The 22750-nt window shown below is 46.0% G+C and overlaps 1 protein-coding gene across 1 annotated transcript in view; it reads right to left on the reverse strand.

The window, feature by feature from the left end:
- Tyn (trynity) overlaps positions 1-22750 on the reverse strand; it is a 79321-nt gene that overhangs the window by 32498 nt on the left and 24073 nt on the right. The window contains exons 3-6 of the mRNA XM_077683442.1: positions 8618-8887; positions 8127-8393; positions 6650-6762; positions 1255-1489 (exon numbers count right to left, since the gene is read on the reverse strand). Coding sequence (XP_077539568.1) covers positions 1255-1489; positions 6650-6762; positions 8127-8393; positions 8618-8887 — 885 coding nt within the window. The remainder of the gene's footprint in view (positions 1-1254; positions 1490-6649; positions 6763-8126; positions 8394-8617; positions 8888-22750) is intronic.

The following is a 22750-nucleotide window of genomic DNA, read 5'->3' on the forward strand; positions in this document are numbered from 1 at the left end:
TAAGACTTCAGAATTCCGCAGTAGTTTTATTCAAATCCCGCTCCGGCGGGGCAGGATAAGGCTGAGAGTACGAAAGCTGTGTTATAGACAAGCCTTTTACCGGCTGTACCATTCACTTTGCCCAACTTGTTCTAATGTGAAGTTTATTCTGATAGCAAATTGTTCTGCCCACGAATTATAGGCGGATACACACGTGCTTCAGCTACCGAAAAAAAAAACTGGAAGTTTATTTCGTAAACCAGGTAGGCCTAATGCGTAGCCTAACTTTGGTATTTTACATGGCGATGCTTTCAAGTTTTTTTTTTTTTTTGCACAACCAAGTGGGTTGGGTGCGCAGTCTTGTTTAACATGAGATGTTTGATATTAACGTCGATCGCGTGGCCGTCATGCAACTGACGCGGATATGTCACCACTCTGTTCACGTTGACACAATTTCTCCCTTTATACCCAACATACATATACCCCCTCTTTGAGGCAACAGTCTCACTTGCACAATAGTAATTTTAGACGAAACAACTTTGTTTCATTTACCCCGCTGCAACACAAACTGGGAATTTGCGAGGAGCCAGCGAATTAAAGCTGATGTCTTAAAGAAATTGAGAGAGGCAACTAGAAAGGGTGTTCCTCAAATACAATCACTCACGCTCGTGCTCAGTTCTTTCTGATTATTTGCCCCGACCACACTATCAATCGGACCCACTTTTGACTCATGTTGGCCAGCTGAATAGGGTTGCGATATCGTGCAGTGATATATTTTTGCTATTAATCTTTGTGTACAAGTTCCACGAGCGTCAGGTGAGGGGGGGGGGGAAACATCAAGCTATTAGATAATGAAGTTCCATATCTCCTGCCAACCTCCCCTGCAACCCCATCTGGCCGAAAGCCGCACTCAACTGCGCCTGGTAAGGCTCCTGAGGCTAATTGTGGTAAACGAAGCTCGAAATTAATCAAGGCGTTTCTCACTTTTCCCTCCTCTAAAATGCTCCATGAATGCTATATACATCGTTTGTATACAGATAGAAACCAGATCGCGCACACACGTGGTTTCATCTGGTCATCATTTGTGTCATGGCATAAAAACATTTGTATTGAGGTAAACCTAATTATGCGGATATTGGATCTAGGTATAACTCCGAAAAAACGCCGCCCCGCGAGATTCGAGCGAAGCGAGAGCCAAACGCCCGGAGCTTTACAACGATCAGAACTCTCTGCCCCGATGTCGTCGTAGTGAGAGTGAGGGAGGTGCGCGCTCACTGGTGCATCGGGACTCGAGGTAGATGCCCTTGGTCTCTCCGGAGTCGAGCAGCGGCAGCGGCGGACTGGAGCCGGCGAAGGTGGCCGGCCCGTCGGGCAGCATGAGGTGGTCCACGTGGAAGACGGAGCACGAGCCCTGCATGGCGCCGTCCTGGCTCGGCTTGTACAGCACCGAGCGGCACACGAAGTCGTTGTCCACCGTGCACGCACGCAGGCACTCCGACTTGCTGTTCACCTGCGCCACGCGGACGCGTATACGCGCACAGTAAGTACCCACCGCAAGAGGAGACACGCTTGTAGCAAATAACGATGACTGCCGCGTCACTTCCCGCTTCGGCTGGATGGCAAGGAAAAATGAAGCATTTTTAAATTGATAATATACAATGGGAATATAATAAAACAAGCCCAACTAACGGCTACTTTGTTAGGGCAATTAAAAGATTTGCTGCCAACGCGGACTAAATTGCTTCTTTATAACTCACTTTTTTTCTCTCATCTTAATTATTGTCAGCTGGTATGGGGAACTTCAGCGCCCTCTAGTTTGCAGCGCATTTATCTACTGCAGAAAAATTTATTCGTCATGTCTATAACGCATCGTACCGATCCCACACTGCTCAGCTATTCCACAATGCCAGAATAATCAGTATTCACAACTTGTACAAATACCGACTGAGCGCGAAGTTTAAAACAGAGATAGGACACAACCTGACTGCCTTACAAGACCTTGCAAATTTGCAAAAAAAAAGTTCCTCACTACCCAACTAGATATACAGAAAACTGGTTAGTGCATACTGCTCGTCTAAATACCGGTCAACAGCGTTTGTCTTACACTTTACCGTCTCTTTTGAACGCCTACAAAGTAGATGGTTTTGATTTGTTTTCTTGTTCTTACCGGAATCTCCGGCTCATGTATAGCGCCTAAGTTTGATGCCTTCCTGTGATTTCTTGCTATGCCGTGTTTTTATTGTCACTGGAACTTGTTTTTTCTTTTTTTTTATTTTTCTTCTTCTTCTTCTCCCAAGGAATGGAGAGGGTTTTTTTTTTTCTCCAGTGTGTTCAGTTCATTTATACTGCCACGTACATGCACTGTACTGATGTGTAACCGTGAAGCTGCGCTGAACCAAATAAATTAGGGGCTGTGGGCTGGTCAAGCTGCCTGTGAGCAGCTTTTTTCTCGCCGCCCTCCCATCTACTATGTATGATGGTAAAATAAATGATTTGATTTGATTTGATTTGATAGCTACATGATATAAATGGGGTCGACCGAACACGCCGGCGCACGCTTCATATTCAGCATTCGTGATGCGGTTCCGGGTTGTTATTAATGCGTAAGCATTCTTCGCAGAGTGCCTTAGAGCACCAACCATGTAACGCCCTGCATCTACATAAAATGACATAATAGGTGACTCTAACAGATTTAATCGTTATATTAACGTAAATAGAGATTGTTGATAGACGTAAATTTTAATAAAATCAGAGAAGTAATAATAATATTCCAAGATGAATGAACAAAATAAGAAATGAATAATTATCGAAATGAATAGAGAGAGAGAGAGATGTTCTTTATGAAATGAAAGCAGAGAGGCCTGCCGGCATGTTGTCCCCACATGCTACTCTATGGGGAAGGGGACGAGGGAAGGAAGTCACTGTGGGAAGACAGGCGGAAGACAAAAGAAACGAAGAATAACGGAAGGGAAAAAAGGAAGAAAAAGGAGGTTTGAGACCTTGGGGGTGTCACGTGATAGCGACCATATTTATTCCGATATCGTTTCAGTTACACCAATGACGCGGAGGTAGTCAAATAATGCGGCTAGCACATTCCGCTGAGACGAGGGAGATGGCCATGGTCTCAGAAGTGCTTTTAGAGTTGGGAAACTGTGGTCAACATATCTAGTCATCATAATGGTGTTAACATAGATTACCCATAAAAAACTAGAAACATTAATAGCAAAACGAAAGAACAAGTCGCCTAACATAACCCCAAAAGTAGCCCAATTAGGCTGCTCAAAGGCAAATCTGACTATATATATATATATATATATATATATATATATATATATATATATATATATATATATATATATATATATATATATATATATATATATATATATATATATATATATATATATTAAACAATTGTGGTTTCTACCTTATTCGAGGTTTTCTTTTCTTGTGTTCTCTATCATCTTCAAAGTTTTACTGCGTAGACGGTTCTTGTTATTTATTTGCATTATTTTAGTTCTTGGAATTCTCGTTAAGAATATTTTTTACAAGCACATTGTCTTAAGTGACGTGCGAAAGGTACTCCAGGGCAGCCCCGTGTTACAGCTTCGCCACCAATGCACTTGATTTACCAATCCATGGAGCCAGAAATAGAATTTTGGCAAATGACGAAGTCGGGCTACGGTTGTGGCTCAAAAGTTTGGTCTGCGCTGTAGAATCATGGCAATGCAAGCTTGACGGTCTGCATTGCGTGGTGTCACGGCACAGATCAAATTTTCTAGTCAAATTGTATGCACGTTGCTGCCATTCGCTGAATACGATTTGTTGGCACCATAAATTTTTCAAGTGCATTCTGGTGCAGTTAAACCCTGGGATCACTCGAGAGTGTATCTGACAATCCATGCGCACAAACAAAGCAAATTTGGCGGACCAGAGGAACGTTAATCCAACTTGACTAAAAGAATGCGACTTGCACTGTGGCACTGCGCAGTACTTTATGCTTGCGTTGCATGATGCCAAAGCGCAGACCGAACTTTTGAGTCACATCGAAAACCCGACTTTGTGTTTCGGCGAAATTTTATTGTTGGCTGCGTGGATTGGTCAATCGAGTGCAGTGCGGTGAAGCTGAACCACAGGATTGTCTTAACGTTTAAGTAATGCTTGACGAGAAGTTCATACCAGCCATTGGAACGCAGCGATGGCCAATGACACATGAGATCAATCAATCAATCAATCAATCAATCAATCAATCAATCAATCAATCAATCAATCAATCAATCAATCAATCAATCAATCAATCAATCAATCAATCAATCAATCAATCAATCAATCAATCAATCAATCAGAAACGAAAATTCGAAAGCACGTATCAGTCATGTGTACAAAATGCATAAAGAGAAAACAAGGCAGTAAACATTTCGAGGCATTTACGCCAAAATGCGCATGCACCGAGCAGAGAACAAAATAACAGTGCATGCAAGGCATCGAAATCTCTGTTCTCCGCTGTGAGCGAAAAAAGTTTTTTAAACCAGAGCCCACAACCTTCTGTGTTATTTTTTTCATTAGGCATTAATTACCGAAAAGAAATTGGATTGGATTGGATTGGAAAACATTTTTTGACCGAGAAGAAAGAACGTGATAGATTTCTCTTTTGAAGCTTCTCATCGGAATGGCACTGCACAGGTTACGTGCGCCTCAAAACAAAACGCCTTTGAGTGTGATTCACCACAGCACACTGCAACACCAGTCATTGCGATCAAAGGGTCACACCGGGGATAAGTGCTGGCACACAATTTGGTTTGAAAATGAAAAATGGGTTTGGGCATTACGCAGTGTAAGCATGGCGTTTTGCATTGCGCAGATGTCACTGCTTAGATCACATTTTTCAATAAAATCGTACGTTTGGCATCTTCACTCGCCACATTTATTAAATGATATATCAGCAGCTCTCGGTTTAATGGCGAGGTATCATGCGCCGCGACGCTTTTCTGTAGTTTATCAATGCTGCGGGTGGTCCACAGTGTATATACAGCAGAAAGTACCACTTGCGGAAGCAGGATGGATGGCTCATTGCCGCTGGCGATAGCATAGTGCCGGTAATTACACAGCGCGCTGACCGCAGAAAGAAAAGACGTCCGAGCCAAATGGCAGAAGCCGAGAGCTTCGCCACTCTCCGCTCCACTGCGTGCCTCGATGCCCGCCCACGCACCGCCGATCCAAGTGCGCGCTGCCGCTTTGCTCGCCGTTATTTCGCGCTCTCACTTGACCTCAGCGCGTTCGCGGCGGCGCTGATCGGCCGAGCTCTCTGTGGCTGCCTAGTCCCTTTGTGCTCTGCCTGCAGGAAAAGAGTGTGCGGTGAACTGAAGCGGCGTGAGACGTCGTCGGCGGCGGCTAGGAGCCCTTTTGTCCAGCCGTCCCTGACGGTCAAGATCGTCCGTTGTCCCGTGGCCAACCAACACCTAGTCCAGTCCGGAAACACGACCGCACTCACTTTACTCTCGCCTGTGCCCGACGCGTTCGCGCCTCGGATAGCGAGGTGCCAAGAGGCCGGACACTGCGTTGCTGCGCGCTCCTCGCTACAACGGTGCGATGTGAGAGTGTATTTCCAGCTATAGTGTTCGTATGTGTCTGCGCGTTTGTGCTTCCTTTTTATTACCACCTTTAGCCTGCAGTGAGAGGAGAAATGCGGGTAGGCCCATCTCCAAGGATGAACTTGTAGATAAAGAACACGACAATAACGCTATAAATAAGATGAAGGGAGGGTTAGCTGAGGACCAGGTGCATTCAGCTTTACAATACATGGGACATGTTCTCTCAGGTGGCACTGGAGAGTCACGTGGCTGAACTCGGACGAGAAGAGTACGAAGCGGTCTTCGTTGAGACAGGCCGCCAAGCGCGAGTCCCTGTGGCCGTAAAGGGCACCGCCGTGTTGTTTCGGCGAACCATCATATTCGGGAAACGCTCGAACAACCACATCTGGTAGCCGACTAAATTGGGAAAATTCGAGGCGTCTTTTCCAGGACAACTGTGTACCATCCGATATAGACACCATAATACCTCGTACCGAAGAGCATGCATGAATTCTTCTCTGCTTTCTCGCTGCCGACTTAACCCTCGGTAACCTCGAAAGCGTCCCGTCAAGCTTACTTTGGGCGAGCACCCCGCGAATTTTTCTATGCTGTTCGAAGATCGTAGCGTTTGTGTTCAAGTCTTGCGCCTGTGGGAAATTTGAAAATATACTCCCCAATATCATTGAGACTTCCGTTGCACGCCGGCAAAATGGGGCGAACGCAGAAAAAAGGTAAGCTCATAACTTCATTCTGTTGATTGGTTTATTCCGCATGTGAATTACTTAAAAATTGTTTCCACGCTCTTGGTACACTTAACACACCAAGATACACATCGCGGGGCATATAAAGGATGGCGAAGGTAGCAAGCGCCCAGTAAACCATGGCAAAAAGAAACATTGCCTCATAACTGCTTAGATTGCGCCACTCTAGTGTGCCCGCCCACTTCCCTTCGTGCATGGGCGGGAACGCAATAATGTACATTAATAAAAAAATGGTGCACTTAGATAAGATGAAGTAGACAAGCATGCATTTATTCATCGGAACTTCCAAGTCCCGGTGAGGGGATTGATTTCAAGACGACCGTGCCGAAGTCTACTCACCAAGAGTTCCTTGTCTGGGTAGAAGTTCAGGTCCACGTAGTGCGTGACCACGTCTTGAGATACCCCTACTTGAGCGAAGTCGTAAGTCCGCATCCCAGAGCACACCGCACTCGCTGGTCAGGAAAAAGAAAAAAAGGGGGGGGGGGGGTGATATATAACAATTAACAGCTGCCACACATTCCACCTGAAGATGGCTTGCAGCGACGCCTTGGATTTGTGTGTAGACTAGGCGTGCAATCACAGCTCATTTTAGTGAAGACCACGGTACTTCACGCCGCATATATCGACCGATAGATTCTCGGCTGTATATTAAATTGCGGTAGATTTGACAAAATACGCGCACCGTCGCAATGGGAGTGGATAATGCGGGTGTTACTTTATCGTTATTGGATGGGGGGGAGGGTCTAGCGGCCGTGCATTTGCTCATTGGTTTGCTCTTTGCACGGGCTCTGGTCAGCTAAATGCGTAATTACTGCGGGAAAAAGTAACGAACAGAAACGGGAAAAACTCGCCGTAATATTAATGACCCGAAATATTCAGGATAACTAAAAGAAGGCACATAATTTACAGAAAGATAAAAACCATTAATAACGTAACTGCGTTATGTGGTCATCGGCAAAAACTACGCTGTAACTAAGTGATAAAAATGATAAGATAACGTCTACGACTTCTTGCTGAGCATTAAACTGCCCCGAGCTAAGGCACCAGTGGGCTTTCTTGCATTTCGCTACAAGTGGGAAATCGACGAGCACGGGATCGGTAGCGTGGAAGAGCTTAGACATAACGACAACGGAGAGTGAGGATTAAAAAAATGGGCAATACAAGTCCTCACAAATTGAACGTGTTGACGTTACCACGTGAAAATCCCCGCGTGAGGCAGCGTCTCTTTCAGTGCCACAATGTGGCTATACGGCCAAAGTACCGTAACATTTTCCATTCAAGCACTGTCGTTTTTTCCTTCTTTTCAAAATAAGGCCAACGAGGCTAAAGAGGCCGACCTGCCTAACAACCGGTGTTTAGTAAGATAAGTTATCTTACTAAACACCGGTTGTTAGGCAGGTCGGCATCATTAGCATCGTCAGCCAGGACATCCATAGATCAAGAAGTACCTATCTGTCCTTGTTCTGAAAGCTAATACAATGCATGGTGGATGAAACGATTGTCTCTTGTACTGTATACAGCTTCATCGCTATTGTTTGCCGGAACCCAATTTGAGGAAGACGCCCGCGCGTGTGGTCCCCCTTCGCAGCTCTTCATGGGCAGGACTCTTCAGCCGGCGGCTGTGTCCCCTACACCAGGCGATAACTACCGAAGGCAGTAGCTTTAGGGGAGCTAAGCCCCGGTGCATTAAAACGAGCTCCGTCGCAACGGCTTTGGGAATAAGCAACGAGCAAACGGCTTTGGGACGAAGATGAAAATTCTGGTTCTGCTAGCTGCGGTCATTAGGTGTGCACGGTTGGGAAAGAGAGGGAAATACCTTCGAGGCAGGCGTTCTCGAAGTAGTCCACGCCGATGGCGTCCCCGAACTTCTCCTGGACGCCTGCGTAGCGCCGGTCCACGTCGCTAAGGTGACATTGGAGAGTCACGTAGTTGAACTCAGCGGAACGGCACACGAAGCGGTCTTCGTTGAGGCAGGCCGCCAGGCACGAGTCCTTGCTGGCCGTGAAGAGCACCACCGTGTCGTGGCCGCGAACCATCTTGTTCGGGAAACGCTCGAACGACCACAGCCGGTCGCAGATTTTTTCTGCGTGCGCAGCCAGCCCGCATGATCAGCAACGGCTGGCACCCGCGTGGCGCATCTACGGCTATTTGGGGTCTCCTTATCACAGCGGTTCCTTTTCTTTCACGGCAAGCGCCCCCGAGTAAATGACCCATTCCAGAGCTTTGACGGAGAACGTGCAAGAGTTTTGCCCGCTTCAAGTCTGACAACGAGACACAATGGGCAGAGTAGAAGGCACTGCAGCTCACCGGATCGTATGTGGTTCTTGACGAGGTAGTAGAGGTTGACGGCTCTCTGTGGCCTCGCGGTGGGTTTTCGGGCCTGCGTGCTGTTCTGCAGCAGGCAGGTGGTCTCCTGCTGCGGCGCCAGGGGGTTGAGCACGAAGCTGAAGGCAGCCGCCGCGCACTCCTTCTCGTCGCGGCACCAGCCCTGGCACTCGTACAGCGACAGGTTGCGGATAGTGTAGTACGCGCTGCCCGCGAAGTCCAGGTTGGTCAGCTTTTCGAAGCTCACCTTGCCTGCGACCGTGACGTACATTTGCAAAAGGGCACGCCGAGGACAGGACGAGGGAGGGGACGAAGTAAACGCTTGCAAAATTGCTAAAGGGACACCGAAGGGAGGCGTAAGCATTACCTGGTCACCTAACAGACTCTGAAACGTGTAACTCATAACTCATACATGGTGTCGAGTTATGTAAAAGGGCGGAGCCGCTTCGAGCCGCCAATTTCGGCCCTCGTGGGAAGCGGCGCAGTTCCTGTTTTTTCTTTCGGCTCTCGCAGCCTTACAGGACCCCCGAACCAAGGAAAACATCAAAAATTCTTCCGGCACTTAAGTCTTCTTACGTGTTTCAAGGCGAAAGCATAGCAATTATCAAATACATATTTAGGGCTTCATAGTTGTTGTTGTTGTTGTTGTTGCGCCTTTAGGTATGGCACATACCCAATCAGGGGATCGGCCAATCAACAGAGGATGGTTAAAATGAATGGATTTCTTTTCTAATCACGCGACTTTTAGGAAAGATAATTTAGACCGGTTTGAAAAATTTTTGAGAAAAAAGGGGGAAAAAAATCCTGAAAAATCCAAGCGAGGGTGACCAATCGCAATCATAAAGAGAATCGTTTTGAATTTTCAATGTAGCGCAGGAGGGCAGAGCATACATCCCGGCGGCAGAACCCCGTTTCGGAAGCCCCGAACGATAGAATAGCCGGCACTGTTAGGGATACCCCCAAACTGTTAAGTGGCACCTCCAGGGACTGACGTCTGACTCGAGAAAAACGTCGGCATGTCAAAAGGAAGTGATCGACAGACTCGTCTTCGTTGCAATAGCTGCACAGAGCTGTTGGCGCCAGACGAGACCTGTGCAAATACCTATTTAACTTGGGTACTCGACAACGTAAGGCTGTAATAATCACCTCTAAGTTGCGTGAAGGGCACCATTCAGGTTTCCATGAAAATTTAAGATGATTGAAATCCCTTAATGATAATAAAACCGATTCTCGCTGAACTTGGAGTTTCAGCATCCTACGGTACCTAGCTGCTGTTATTAAAGGTGTCGGCTCTACGACGTCTACTACAGGCCCAGAAAGTGCTACCCTTGCTAGAGAGTCGGCAGTCTCGTTGAATGTGATCCCTGCATGTTTGCGGCTCTTTCTTCTTTTTCTTCGTCTTTTGAAACGACAGACAGACTGGCTACACTTGACGCTGCAGCTTCCCCAAAGTCACACTCTTAACAAATATGCTAGTAAAAAGGTAGTAGCGGGTTGTATTTACTAATTTTTTTGCGAACTTTACTACCCCCAGAACGGTACGTAGGTCCTGCCACTAAGTATGGAACCTAAATGATATCGTCACTAAATATAGTCGAGACCGTGCACTTAGTAACTGCTGCTTGTTTGATACTAACATTCACTGATGGTAACAAAATTCTATGAATTATTAAACATAATAATACGGCACTTTCCCACTTCAAATCAAGATTAAAAGGTTTTTGCAAATCCACATGTTGACTTGTATATGCTCACATTAAGATGCATAATTCTACGATTATCGCTAAAATATTTTATTTTTGCGACAACCTCACTGACTCTATCACAGGACTTTCCGCTGCTGGCTTTATTATAAAAGCAAGAAGAGCAGAGGTAATAATAAGGTAGCTAAGTTATACTTGGTTTCCCCGTGCATCCTGTTGGTTTTATTGCTCAATTTATTTGTTACCTAAGTGTGATATGTGCGTGTTGAATGTGTACAGTCTATGCCGTACACATTCGCGCTCAGCCGATCCAAACAGTCACGCGTAGCTCTTTACTAGGTTATGCATAGCCAGTTAGTAAAAGCACTAAGTACCTAGTGGATGCTGTGACAAGTAACTGGTTAGTGTCCTGTTAGTAAGTGCCACTACCAGCTCTCCTCCGCGCGCTCCCGTTCCGCCACGTGCACCTGTCACGGAGCACGCGTCAGGCTAGTTCTTGTGCCTTTCTGCCAGGATGCCCATATCTGTCGCAGAAATCAAGTCAGCAATTGATAATTTAAACCCAGGGAAGTCGCCCGGTCCTGACGGGTTAAGCGCGGCCTTTTATAAGTACTTCAAAGAGGACGTATCACCGGTTTTAACGGCGATGTTTTTAGAAGCATTTCGTCTGAAATACCTTCCACCGTCGTTTTCGTCTTCCCACACGGTTCTGATACCGAAAACAGAAGAAACTGAAAAACTAAAGTTTGTAACGGCGTACCGGTCAATCGCTTTGTCGAACGTTGATTACAAAATATTGATGAAGGTGCTAGCGCAGAGGTTACAAACTGTGATAACACTTCTTGTAGGGCCACACCAGACGTGCGGCATCAAAGGTCGCACAATCACAACGAATATACACACGGCGAGATGTGTGCTTGAGTGCTGCGACGCCGTTGGAGGCGCCGTCGCGCTTCTCCAGCTTGACCTTGAAAAGGCGTTTGATTGCGTGTCCCATGATATTCTGTTTTCTGTTCTTGACCATGTAAATGTGGGATCTGTCATTATTGAGGGTGTTGGCCTGGCGTACCGACGGTGTACCACGCGGTTGATTGTAAATAATTCACTGGGAGCGCCCATTAGCGTGCAACGTTCGGTGCGCCAGGGTTGCCCCCTCAGCCCTCTGCTTCTTTGTATTTACATAGAAACGTTGTGTTTAGCCATTATACAAAACAACCAGGTTCGAGGTTTTCGTGCACACTCTTCTGAAGTGAAGCTTCTCGCTTATGCTGATGACGTTGCAGTTTTCTGTTCAGACAAGGAAAGTGTCACTCTTGTCGTAGAAATCGTGAAACGGTTCGGTGTTGCAACGGGTAGCTTTGTAAACTGGGGAAAGTCTGTGGGATTCTGGCATGGTGATTGGCTGACAACCCCAGGCATTTTCCCCAGTGTCACTTGGGTCACCCATCCAGTGAAATACTTGGGTATTCCACTGGAGTTTTACAGAGACAGCGAGCCCTACTGGCGTGCGCAAGCTCAGGAGCTGCGTGAGAAATCGAATAAATGGAGAGCCAATGGTTTGTCTATGTTTGCTAGGGCAACTGTGTGCAACATTTTTCTGGCTAGCAAATTATGGTATGTTATGCAAGCGCTGCATTGTTCTCGGGTGAATATACAACGACTTCACCGCGTGTTCGCTGTATTTGTGTGGGCTTCTACTTGGGAGAGGACCAGTCGAATGAATTTCTTTCGACGAACCCGCGATGGTGGCTTAGGGCTGACGCACCTTTTTGTAAGACAGCTTGTGAATCGATTTTTGTTTTTGCGGGACGTTCAAGACCCTTTTCTGCGCACAGTACTTCAAGTGCGGCTAATGCGGGCTTTGCCCGAATTCGTAGTTTCTTCTACGAGTAGTATGACAGGGGGCATCTATGGATACTTTAAAGAGATTGTTGTGTCATCCCCTTTTTTGTTTGCTCGATTTTCGATGCACTATTTGGCTAATGTTACGCGGAAAAAATTATATAAGGATGTATGCGATGTGGTCATACCTGTACCAATGTATAGAGTTTTATACTGTGCAGGCCCAGGACAAGATGTTCTAAAAAGGGTTAAAGGAGCCATGAAGAGAAAACAAAAGTTTGTTTTATTCGAAAGATTAGGTGTTTCATAGTACCCCAAGCGCTTTCCCGGAAGCAAATGATGCTTTATTCACTGAGAAATAAGGCAATTTAAGCCAAAATTTTAAATCTCCCGCTAAAATTGAACATTCCGTGACGTGTACAATGGCGTCATAGAGCCGGTCCCTGAAACAGATACTTAGTATGTCGACTCCATATAGCACCCACACGCGGGAGTCGATCGAGACGGCGGCCATTTTAAAAATACTAGTAAAACCTAGTGCACCCGCAGCCCTAGTCATGGAATCGCCTGATCCGGAGAACAAAACTCTCGCCGAGGAGCTCGGGCTTGCATTTAACAACCTCACACCACTAAAACGCTCAATGGTTCTAAGTGCACGAGCGGCAAGAGTTGTGGGATACGCGGTGGACGGGAAAGCGACCATTCCGCGATAGCCACAACAGATGAACGCTTAGCCGTCGGCATCGCTGCCTCGTCAGCCCCGTCGCGACGGACGAATATAGACTGGTACGTATATGCCGTATTTTGATTACGGTTAATAGTAGTTCAATTTCAGTAGCAGTATCGCTTATGCCAGTTGGCCGGTGTCGTGAACGGAAAGCCGTTCGCGCGAGCTCTCTGCTTCGACCAGAAAGATACGAGCGTCAATGCGCGGTGTTTACGGCATTTTTTTCCCCAAGGTCAGAGCGATTTGACGAAGTTGGTGACGAGCGCCAGCATGTCCCAGGAGTGAGCTAACGTAAGGGTCCCTGCCGTAATCACTTCCTCGGAAATGAAGCGAGCACACTCGTACTTCCTTTAGCTCTCTTTCTCCTCCGTTTGCAAAGTTCACAAAACGTACGTAGCCACTTGCTTCGCCTAGGTTCGTCGTTGGGCAGCACATGAAAGGAGATCTCCTCACCGGCGGGGATGTCGCACTCCCTCGACTTTCCCGTACTACATGGGCATTTCAAAACGCAGCAACGAAATTTCATTGTAAAGTACTCGAACAAACTGAAGTTTTCAGTGGTTGTAAACTGGAAACGAGCTCGTAACGACAGCAGCAAGCCAACACCATTCGAAACTTACGCGACGACTGGCACTATCTCGTCGCTTCTTGCTGTTTCTTACTCCCCTCGTTTCTATTTTTACCTTTGCTGGTTGGCGATATGACGGCCAACCTCCTGTGAAGGGATTACGATACGAAGCAAGGTCGCGGCTGTGCGTGCTGGAACGGTTCGTTGGCCCCGAAGAGCCTCGGGGCCCTATTCTCGACTGCACAAATTGCCGGCATTTCGCCCATGTTTTTTTGCGTAAGCACGACGTAAGCAATCAGTGACGTGCTGCACCTATAGCTATGACGACATGTAGTGTAATTTGACGAGTCACTCATAAAGATCGCTACCAAGGCATCAAATATTGTGCAAGAAAGATATAAAAACACTTGGCATGTACTGTAAAAATTAAGACGGTAGCTGAGGCTGACAAGAAAAACACATTTCTGGAGGTCAAATTTGACGCCAACACCACAAGGCGATTGAGTAACGTTGATCCAAAAGCGAGCGAAAGGCGGATGTCGAGCTAAAGAACATCACACAATTTTTTTACCGTAACTATTTATTTCTTTCAATCGTTTTTATTAACATAGCTGGGCTCTCTGCTCCAATGCAAGCTTTGTTGCATTATCACCTTCCCTGCCGCCACCGCCGCCACGCCATCGTCTGCTGCTATGTTACAAGTTTATGGCGTGATCACAGAAAAAGACGGCCGCGACCATCGCTTCTATGACACATAAGAGCAGCGAAGCGCTACGCCTGATAACCGCGGAGCGCACCGATGTCGCCGATTCACTCATTCGTCAAGCTCGACTGCAATCAGCGCTGTAATGAACTAAATAGTCACTTTTCATTGTTATTTTTCTCTTGAGTTCGATCATGTGACCCAACAGCTTACGAGGACAAGTATGGACAAATGCCATGCATTGGGCTCTCTTTGTCATGGAGAGGCTTGTACTGCCCTCTTATGTTGCGGTTACGCCAAACAACTAATTTTTATTTCATTGCCAAACATAAAAGCAAAATACTGCATGTTATTTGTATGTTCCATGATCGCTGACTTGGAAACAGTTGAAACTATAATTTGTTTCGGTAGGAAACATGTCTTAAACAGCGCGCATGCGAAACTGCGCCTGCTGCAAATTGCCGCACATTTCGCGGCGCCGTAAGCCGGGGCAATATTGTGCCCTATTTTGCTTGTATTTTGCGACAAAAACAGCCGCCATTTTCAAGTTGTTACGTAGCATTACGTCACTTTTACGCAGGCTGAAGTTGCCAATGCATGACGTAATCGTTCCCGCCAACTGTTCAAATTACGTCACGTCTTCTCAGCCAATCACAGAGGGGGTGTGTATTACAAGCAGTATTGTTGTTGAATAGCAAAGGCAGGCTTACGTTGTCATGTACGCTGCATTTAGTCTGGTTTTTTATTGCCGGCCAAGAATTATGCGCCTTTAGTAACGAGAAATAAGGCAAACTTTAGAACTGGTGTCCGTAGACGACATTAAACGTCAAAATGACGACAGCACACACAACCGCTTTGTCAACCGGAAGCACGTGACCAAAATTGAAAGCTAATCAGAAAAGACTTCCGGAAAATTGCCTGAATTGCCGGCAATTTGTGCAGTCGAGAATAGGGCCCTCGAACCCGAAAATTCGTCTGCGCGACGGCGAGATGTCGAGCTCGGCCGGCGCTAGTTTCGTACGCATTGGCGCACACGCTTGCGTGTTCGTTCGGACCTTCAACCGTTTACTCCACCGTTCTTTGTCATAAAAAGAATGTGCAGTATGTTTCACGGGCATTTAGCTCGCTATGCAAACTGTAAGCTCTGCCTAACATGCGTTTGCTTTTGCCGGCCTCCGCCAATCGCAGAGCATTCCCAAGTGACATCACAGGTTCTGTTGCGGAAAATGAGCTGGTGGGTCGCATGGTCATTTCCTTTTTTCCTAATTATGTAGCTTATTTGAGCGAAGTTTGCGTTATAAGTGGTGTCGTTATGGTTCTAACGAGGCAATCTTTCGAATGAACCAAACTTGTGTTTTCTCTTCATGGCTCCTTTAAGCGAATGGAAGTATCACCAGGAGCGAAGTCTTTCTTCTTTAAACTACACACGGGCACGCTTTCAGTTGCAACATGGATGGAGGGTAAGGGGATTTCTATGCCATGGGGAACTGACTGCTCTATTTGCAAACAACCGGAAACGGTGGAGCATGTCTTTCTCCATTGTTGGCAGCAGTGTTTCTATGGGATGTCCTCCAAAGGACACTGCGAAAGGACTTTCCACTGAACCCCCATGGAATACGGTTTTTATGTATAGAGAGAGAGGATGAGGTGCCGTACGATCTCGTCATGTTGTTGGGCCTGCACAGTATTTGGCGGTCGCGCATGGCATGGCTCAACTGTGATGTAGACGCGCGGCCGACGCGACAATATTTCCGCGAAACTATTTCCAAGTTTATTGAAATTCAGAGAGCGAAGTTTTCTGTTCCTGAGTGGTCGCCAAGGGTGGAACCCCTCGCCATGCTTAGGGAATTCTAAATGACGCCAGTCCACCATGACATGGCGGCCTTTTTGTATATTGTGTGTTTTCTGTAGTACCTTTATTTTGTGTTGCACTGTCGAAGACCGGCAATAAAGAAAGAAAAAAAAGCCGAATTAGCGCTGTGGTTAGAGCACTTGGGTGCTACTCTGGAGGTCCGGGTTCAAATGCTACACGAAAAGAATTTATTTTCTCTTTTCAGTGGCTGCCATTTTGGTACCACTCGAGCTGTCGCCGCCGCCGACGAAGACAACGATGTTTTTTTTTTTTTTTTTGCGTTTGATGAGCTACCTAGTGCTTTCGCCTTAATAACACGTCATTACCAAATGAAATCGCCATTTTACAAAATTTCCCAATGTTCCAATTTTCTTCGGAAAATTTACGCGCACATCTTCCTGAGAAAAGCGTGCTCAAAAGCGTCGCTTCCCTTGCCCCATTACACCTTGCAAAGGGGGCGGCGTCGGCTGGGACAACACCCGCCAGTCCACGGGACGCCAGTTGAGAGACTGCGAGAAGCCAGTTGATTCGATACAAACTGGGCCGGATAAGCACCAAGGCAGTGTTAACTGCAGATTAGCCTCACGTAAAAATTGGAATGCTGGAGTAGTATCAAACCATTCATTTTTCGAACCAGTGTGACGTAATTGCATGAGGCGGCCGCGGAGGGTGCTTGGCGGGTGTATTTTTTCCAGCTTTGAACTAGGCTACAGGTTCCCTATACATCAGGTTACATTAGTTAAACAAGCTCTGTTGCATTGACGGGTACACTCGCTGTCTATTAAAATAACTGGGCAAGGAAGGAAACGTGGAAACGAGGAAATTAACTAATAGATTAATAAAGAGTACCGATATGCAAAACAAATACAGAGTCTCGTTCATTTGTATTTTGCTTATATTTGTTTAATTTAACACTACTAGTGTTGCTTCGAGCCTGTTGTAAACCGCATGAAAATATCGAATGTTGGGGTCCACTCTTGAAGGCTCCACCTAGCCGCGTTCGAACACCCCATGTTAGCGCTCGCCCCATGTTTAGCGTTTTCGAGCCGGTCGTGCCATTTCTGCGGCCGTTTCCGTAATATCTGAAATTAGTAGTTTTGTGACCGCTTTAAACATACAAAAAGTGTTTAACTTCAGCACTTAGGCATTTAAAACGTTGTATATGAACAAAATAATCCACACCGAACAAAACACTGAATTCCGAGTTGTATAGTCAGTTAGGAATCGCGTTCGAAGAACAGCTGTTAGCAACTGCACTTTACCTTTGCAAATGACCCTTTCCGCCACATCTGAGCGGCTGCGATTGGCGTTTGGCCTTCGAATAAACCCAGCAAAAGATAAATAGTAGTTCTTTTAAGTGTCAAGATTGGGGTACCATTTTCAAGTCTTTATTTGTTTTCATGTTGACAATGCGGCTTGGCCTGGGCCTGTTCCCAGGTACAGGCCAAACAACGCATCCATACAATTCTATTTCACACTTTTAACAAAATCCATAGAGAGTACTTTGTTCAATCCGTTAATGCTGCAAAGGACACGTGAAAATACATGAGGAATGTAGGCAGCAAGCACGGAAAAGGGAAATGAAAATACCCGTAGTAAAGATGCTCCGCTACTAATTTTCAGGCAACTATCTTCGTCGAGTACTTTGGGATCTTAGCAGATGTAGCGCAGCATGACGCAACATTTTGCTACCATACCAAGTACGGCAAAACTAAGTGAGCAGAGATGTTGATCTCCGACGCGAAAATACTATTATCCTTGAGACGTTTAGAAGCTTTAAAAGACCACGAGCTTTGAAGTGTTGAAACAGTACGATGTCTAATAAACTGACTGCAAATATCAGCTTGGTAAATAATGTTAACGCGGTGTTGAGCTTTAACACGAGGGCTGTGCGTACACAGCCCCCTATCTGGACTCTTAACTAGAGATGAGTGCGCAGCTCAAAAAGGGTTGCGGTCAAAAATATCTTCGAGAGGCAGGCACGAACGTCAGGTTGAAACTTGTTGAGGCTTAAAAATGAAGAAAAGAAAAGCAATAGCAAATTTAAACGACAAAAAGTTCTGCAGGAAATAAAGCTAGAGCTGAGAAATATTTTAGCCTTTACAAGCTTAAAACTCAAAATGACAGGGTTGAAGATATAACATATTGAAGATAATACTTTGACATCCAAGCAGAAAAAAAAACGCAGCTCTCAGTTATGCTGAAATTATATAACAAAATATATGAGTAACAAGACGAAGGTCAAAACAATAACGAAGAAGGCATGCTTTCCGTGAGATTTCCAGGTCGTCTTCTTTTAGGTAGCTTAAGGTGGACTCGCCTGTTAACATTCCTATGGGGCACCACTACGAAAAGCTTTACAAATACATAGAAATGTTTACAATGACCCAGTTTGTTAAGTTTAAAAATTCCTCCCTTCTGTACTGGAATAAAGACAAGACACCCAGGCTTACTAGACACCTTCAACTAGCGAAAGCTAGATAAACAAAAATGTGTTTCTTGTTTATTCTTGATTTCATTAAAGAAGGGCTATATTTCAAAAAGAAGCAAACTAGGCCATTAGGCACATTTTAATGGGTTTGTATAAGTTTTCGTATTGGTACACGATGCTTTTGAAGTCCGTGGGTCATGAATTCGTAAGTCCCATAGCAATGTGGTCAGGTGAGTCCCCCTTAAGACGACGTCGATTGCAGCAACGCTAGCCAAATTCCGCACAGTTAACCACACCCTTATGTAAATAACTCGGTTCATTTAGCTTCCTTGTGGGCAGAAATGCCTGAAAACGCAAATGTCACAACTGTTGCGTCTTTTGTCACCTGGCGGCTTTTTTTGTTGTTGTTGTTGTTAGTTACGGCGCGCGTCAGATGGTTTTAGCGCGCCTTGCCCTATAACGCCCGCCACGCACGGCACAGTTTTTTTTTTCGTTAAAACTCTTTGGAACTAAACTTTCGTCATTATGCGAGTGCACCGAAAATAAAGTGGCAGTTGGAAGGCATTCGTATACATATAGTAAGCCTCCAGGGTTGGTCATGTCATGACACTTTCGCAGAATCATTACAGCTATAGCTTTAATGATGGTCAAATTTTTGTAGGAAACGTAAGGTCCCATCGCAGAGCTTTAGCACGTCCGATTGTTATAGGTGCACGAGACTCTGCCTCAGTGCACGCGGTGCAGGTACCTTGGGCGACAACAACTGCAACAAAAATATCGCACCCAGTGAATCATCATTTTTATGGACAAATTTGGCAGCTTCTCTGAGAAGAATGCGACTCCTTACATTGCAGTTTACATCTGAACGCGGCCACTTTGTTTTTAATGCAAATGTGCCGCTCAAAGGGTTTGACGTATGAGTGTTGAAGGTTTGCATTCAGATTAAAAAAAAACCTATTGGTATTATCACATGGGTAATCTTCAAGCAGTAATATTCGTTCGACCTCCTTGTGCAATAAAGCGAAAACGTCTTCAAACAGCACAGCGTTTAAAAATGTTCAGAAATGTTACACCTGACAGGTTTTCACATATTCACAATTAAAAGTCGTTCGGATTCGGTATGCTGTGGTATTGCTCTGATTCGGAGCCATTGTATGCATGAAGCCGCACGCCCCCGCTGGTTTACCCGGCATAGCTTCGGTTCCATCAGTGCTTACGTCCAATAAGTACCTTTCAGCTTAGGTTAAGAGGGCATCATGTACTTTCTTTTGACCACCTCCCTGGTGGCTTGCCGGAAGGACGTCGAATACCGCTTTTCAAGGTCGTGCATCACTTTGAAGTTTTACACGCGTAAAAAATTGAAAGAAACAGCTGAACAGAATCTTTGAGAACTAGGGCTATGCATTTGTCAAAAAATTTAACCCAGCTAATCGGCATGATTTAATCGGTTAATTGATTGATTAATCGGCTGCGCTGCATGGTTTACGAGCAATAATGAACAACATTTCAATAATATTTATAATAATTAAACAATACTATGTTAATGAAATATTATCCGTACGCTCGATGCGGCCGGGACGCGTATTCCCGCGTTCGTTATTCGTACTATATTTCCAGAATCAGGAACATCGACATTCGCTGTATTTGCAGGCGTCGCCGAATAATCTAGGCTTACTTACGCCAGAGTTAGTCGAAACAACTGTAAAACGGTGTGAGTACTCGCTCGCCGTTTTTTGCGCCGAGTATATTTGTATTAAGAATAGCCATTTTGCTGTCTGTCCTAGCTATCAGCTTGTGGTTCTCATCACTATCGTCTCTGAGAATACATAATTTAATCGTTTCCTGCTGTGACGTACAGAGTGAGATATTGGAACACGATTCTACTCCTCGCCTTGCTTGCGCAGAATTTCTCAGTGACACTCTTGGTTCATTCTGCGCACCTGACTTCAACCGATCAACCGGTTAAAAAAATAACCACGAATAAAGCAATAATCTAGTAATCGGAATATGCATCTATCAATCGCCCACCCCTATATAACGCTTCTCTAAGGTCAGGAGAACAGAATGCCGCAAAAGTGATCGCAACTGTTCCGAAGTTCTTTGAAGAGGTCATGTTCTTTGCGCCCATACATTCATGCGCTTTCACGTTTGGTATGGTACGTCTTGAGGAAGCTATACGCTCTAAGATAATCCTGTGGAGCAGCGTTTCCACAGTGCACTGGACTGACCAATCCGTGCAGCCAGCAATAAAATTTCAGCAAATAACGATGCCGAGCACACGATTTGACTCATTCGGTCGGCGGTATACAATCCCGGGGTTTAGCTTCTCCACAATGTACTCGAGCGACCAAGTGTTTCCGCCAAACAAAACGAATTCGTCGAATGACAGCAGTGGGCATACCATCCGGCTTAAAGATCTGGACTTTGGCACTACGCAATGCGGGACGTCACGCTGGCCACAGCCACAGCGCCGACCGATCTTTTAAGTCGAATCATATGCTCGACATCGTCATTTGCTGAAATTTCATTGTTGGCTGCACGGACTGGTTAGCCGAGTGCACTGTGGAGATGCTGTACAACGGGATTGCCCTGTAATCTCTGGCCAATTGATCCTCGGTTTAATTTGATCTTAGCCCTTAATTCGGCGAAGTTTTAATGTACATAACGTTGGGTATATATGCTACGTATTTTTTCTTCGGGTAATTTAATCTTTAGATTAATTCGACAAAATTTTAGGGATCCCATCAGTGTCCAAACAACGAGAACCCGCTGTATACCGGTGCAGGTGAGACTTGTTCAGTTGTGCGCAATGGGAACGACAATGTGAACGACTGGAAACAGGCCGTCCACTGAGATATTTGAAACGAACACCTCTGGTGTTTCAGATACAGGTGTTTGTTTTGCGAGCACGTTTTGTTTTCGGCACCAACGTTTATTAATTGCAGCTGCAACTATCTTCTCTTTTTTACGTGAATTGTATAAACGTTATGCGTATTATTATTGCATAATTTTGTCCAATACTATGTTTATGTGGGAAAATTATATACACTCTTCCCACGTCTGTGCTTCACTTGGGCTGTCCTGGATTGTCCTGTCCTGGAGTGGACTGGAGTGGAGTGTCCTGGAGTGGACTGTCCTGGGCGAAAGAATTCCGCGCCAACAAGAAGAAGAGGTGGCATTTTTTTTTTTTTTTTTTTGCTAGGCGACGCCCAGGCATGTCGCCACCTCCTCGTTCGGTTCTATCCGATGACTTTTGCGAGACGCGCACGTGTGCGAAGTGCGACGACCGTGTCGGCTGCTTGTCCGCCATCACGGGACTATACGCGCTGACTCGGCGCATCGGCGTTAGCTTCATAACATTACGGACCTCAGTTCGATTCCGACCAGCTAATTTTTCTTCACTTTACCCACGCTGATCATCGTCGCCGGAGAAAGTTTGCTTTTCGGCAGTGTGTTTTGGGTGGACTACAGACGACATCAGTGAGAGGCTGAAAGCTTCACTTTAATATCCTGGAGTACGAAGGGGGGAGAAACTGTCAAGTGGCCATTCACGCTAGAATTTTATTGCGTGAAAAGAAACTTGAATGCCTTGAAATACAAGTCGAAAGAGGACGCATGGCGATCCGCTCAATATCTTGACATTGCCGACGTAACTAGATTCCCGCGAATTAGCGAATCACTATTTCTGCCGCGTTATGAGGTACCGCGACTTTGAATTTGCCTCTAGGATTCACACTACAGCGGCATTCGTTTCGCGTTTTTCGGTCCATGCAAATATATACATATATAGAGAGAGGAAATAAACGTTTATTGGCTGAAAAGACTAGCTAGGACTTGGTCCTAGCTAGTCTTTTGGTAGGTCTCTTCAGTCCTGGAAACCTCTGGCGGTGGCTGCCGTCTTCGCCCGGTTCACCAGATTCTTCTGGTTCTCCTCGTACACGAGCAGTGCCTCCCACTTTTCAGCAATGTCGTGTTCACCGGTTGTATGGGCGCTTGCATTGTCTTGTAAAACAGGCAAATTTTTTGTTAAGCTCTGGAGTCCAAGGATAATGACATGCACATAAAAAAGGACAACATGCGCGGTTCGCGCGCATTCCGCTCGTGCGACGTGTAGGGTCTGAAGGGCCGTCTGAAGGGTCGAGATGTGCCGGTCAGCCGGCCCGTGTCGGGGGCCACCGCATCAGGGCGGTGACAGCGCGTGGCCGCCGGGAGGAGGCCGTAATGAGCATTTCGACGGCCGTGTTCCGAGGGCGCTAATGACGCCGACAGGCCTGAGAAAGTTCCGGGTG

This window comes from Haemaphysalis longicornis, unplaced genomic scaffold (assembly GCF_048455015.1).
Source record: "Haemaphysalis longicornis isolate Haplotype H1 unplaced genomic scaffold, Haemaphysalis longicornis Haplotype H1 scaffold_1, whole genome shotgun sequence".
NCBI classification, from domain to species: Eukaryota; Metazoa; Arthropoda; class Arachnida; order Ixodida; family Ixodidae; genus Haemaphysalis; species Haemaphysalis longicornis.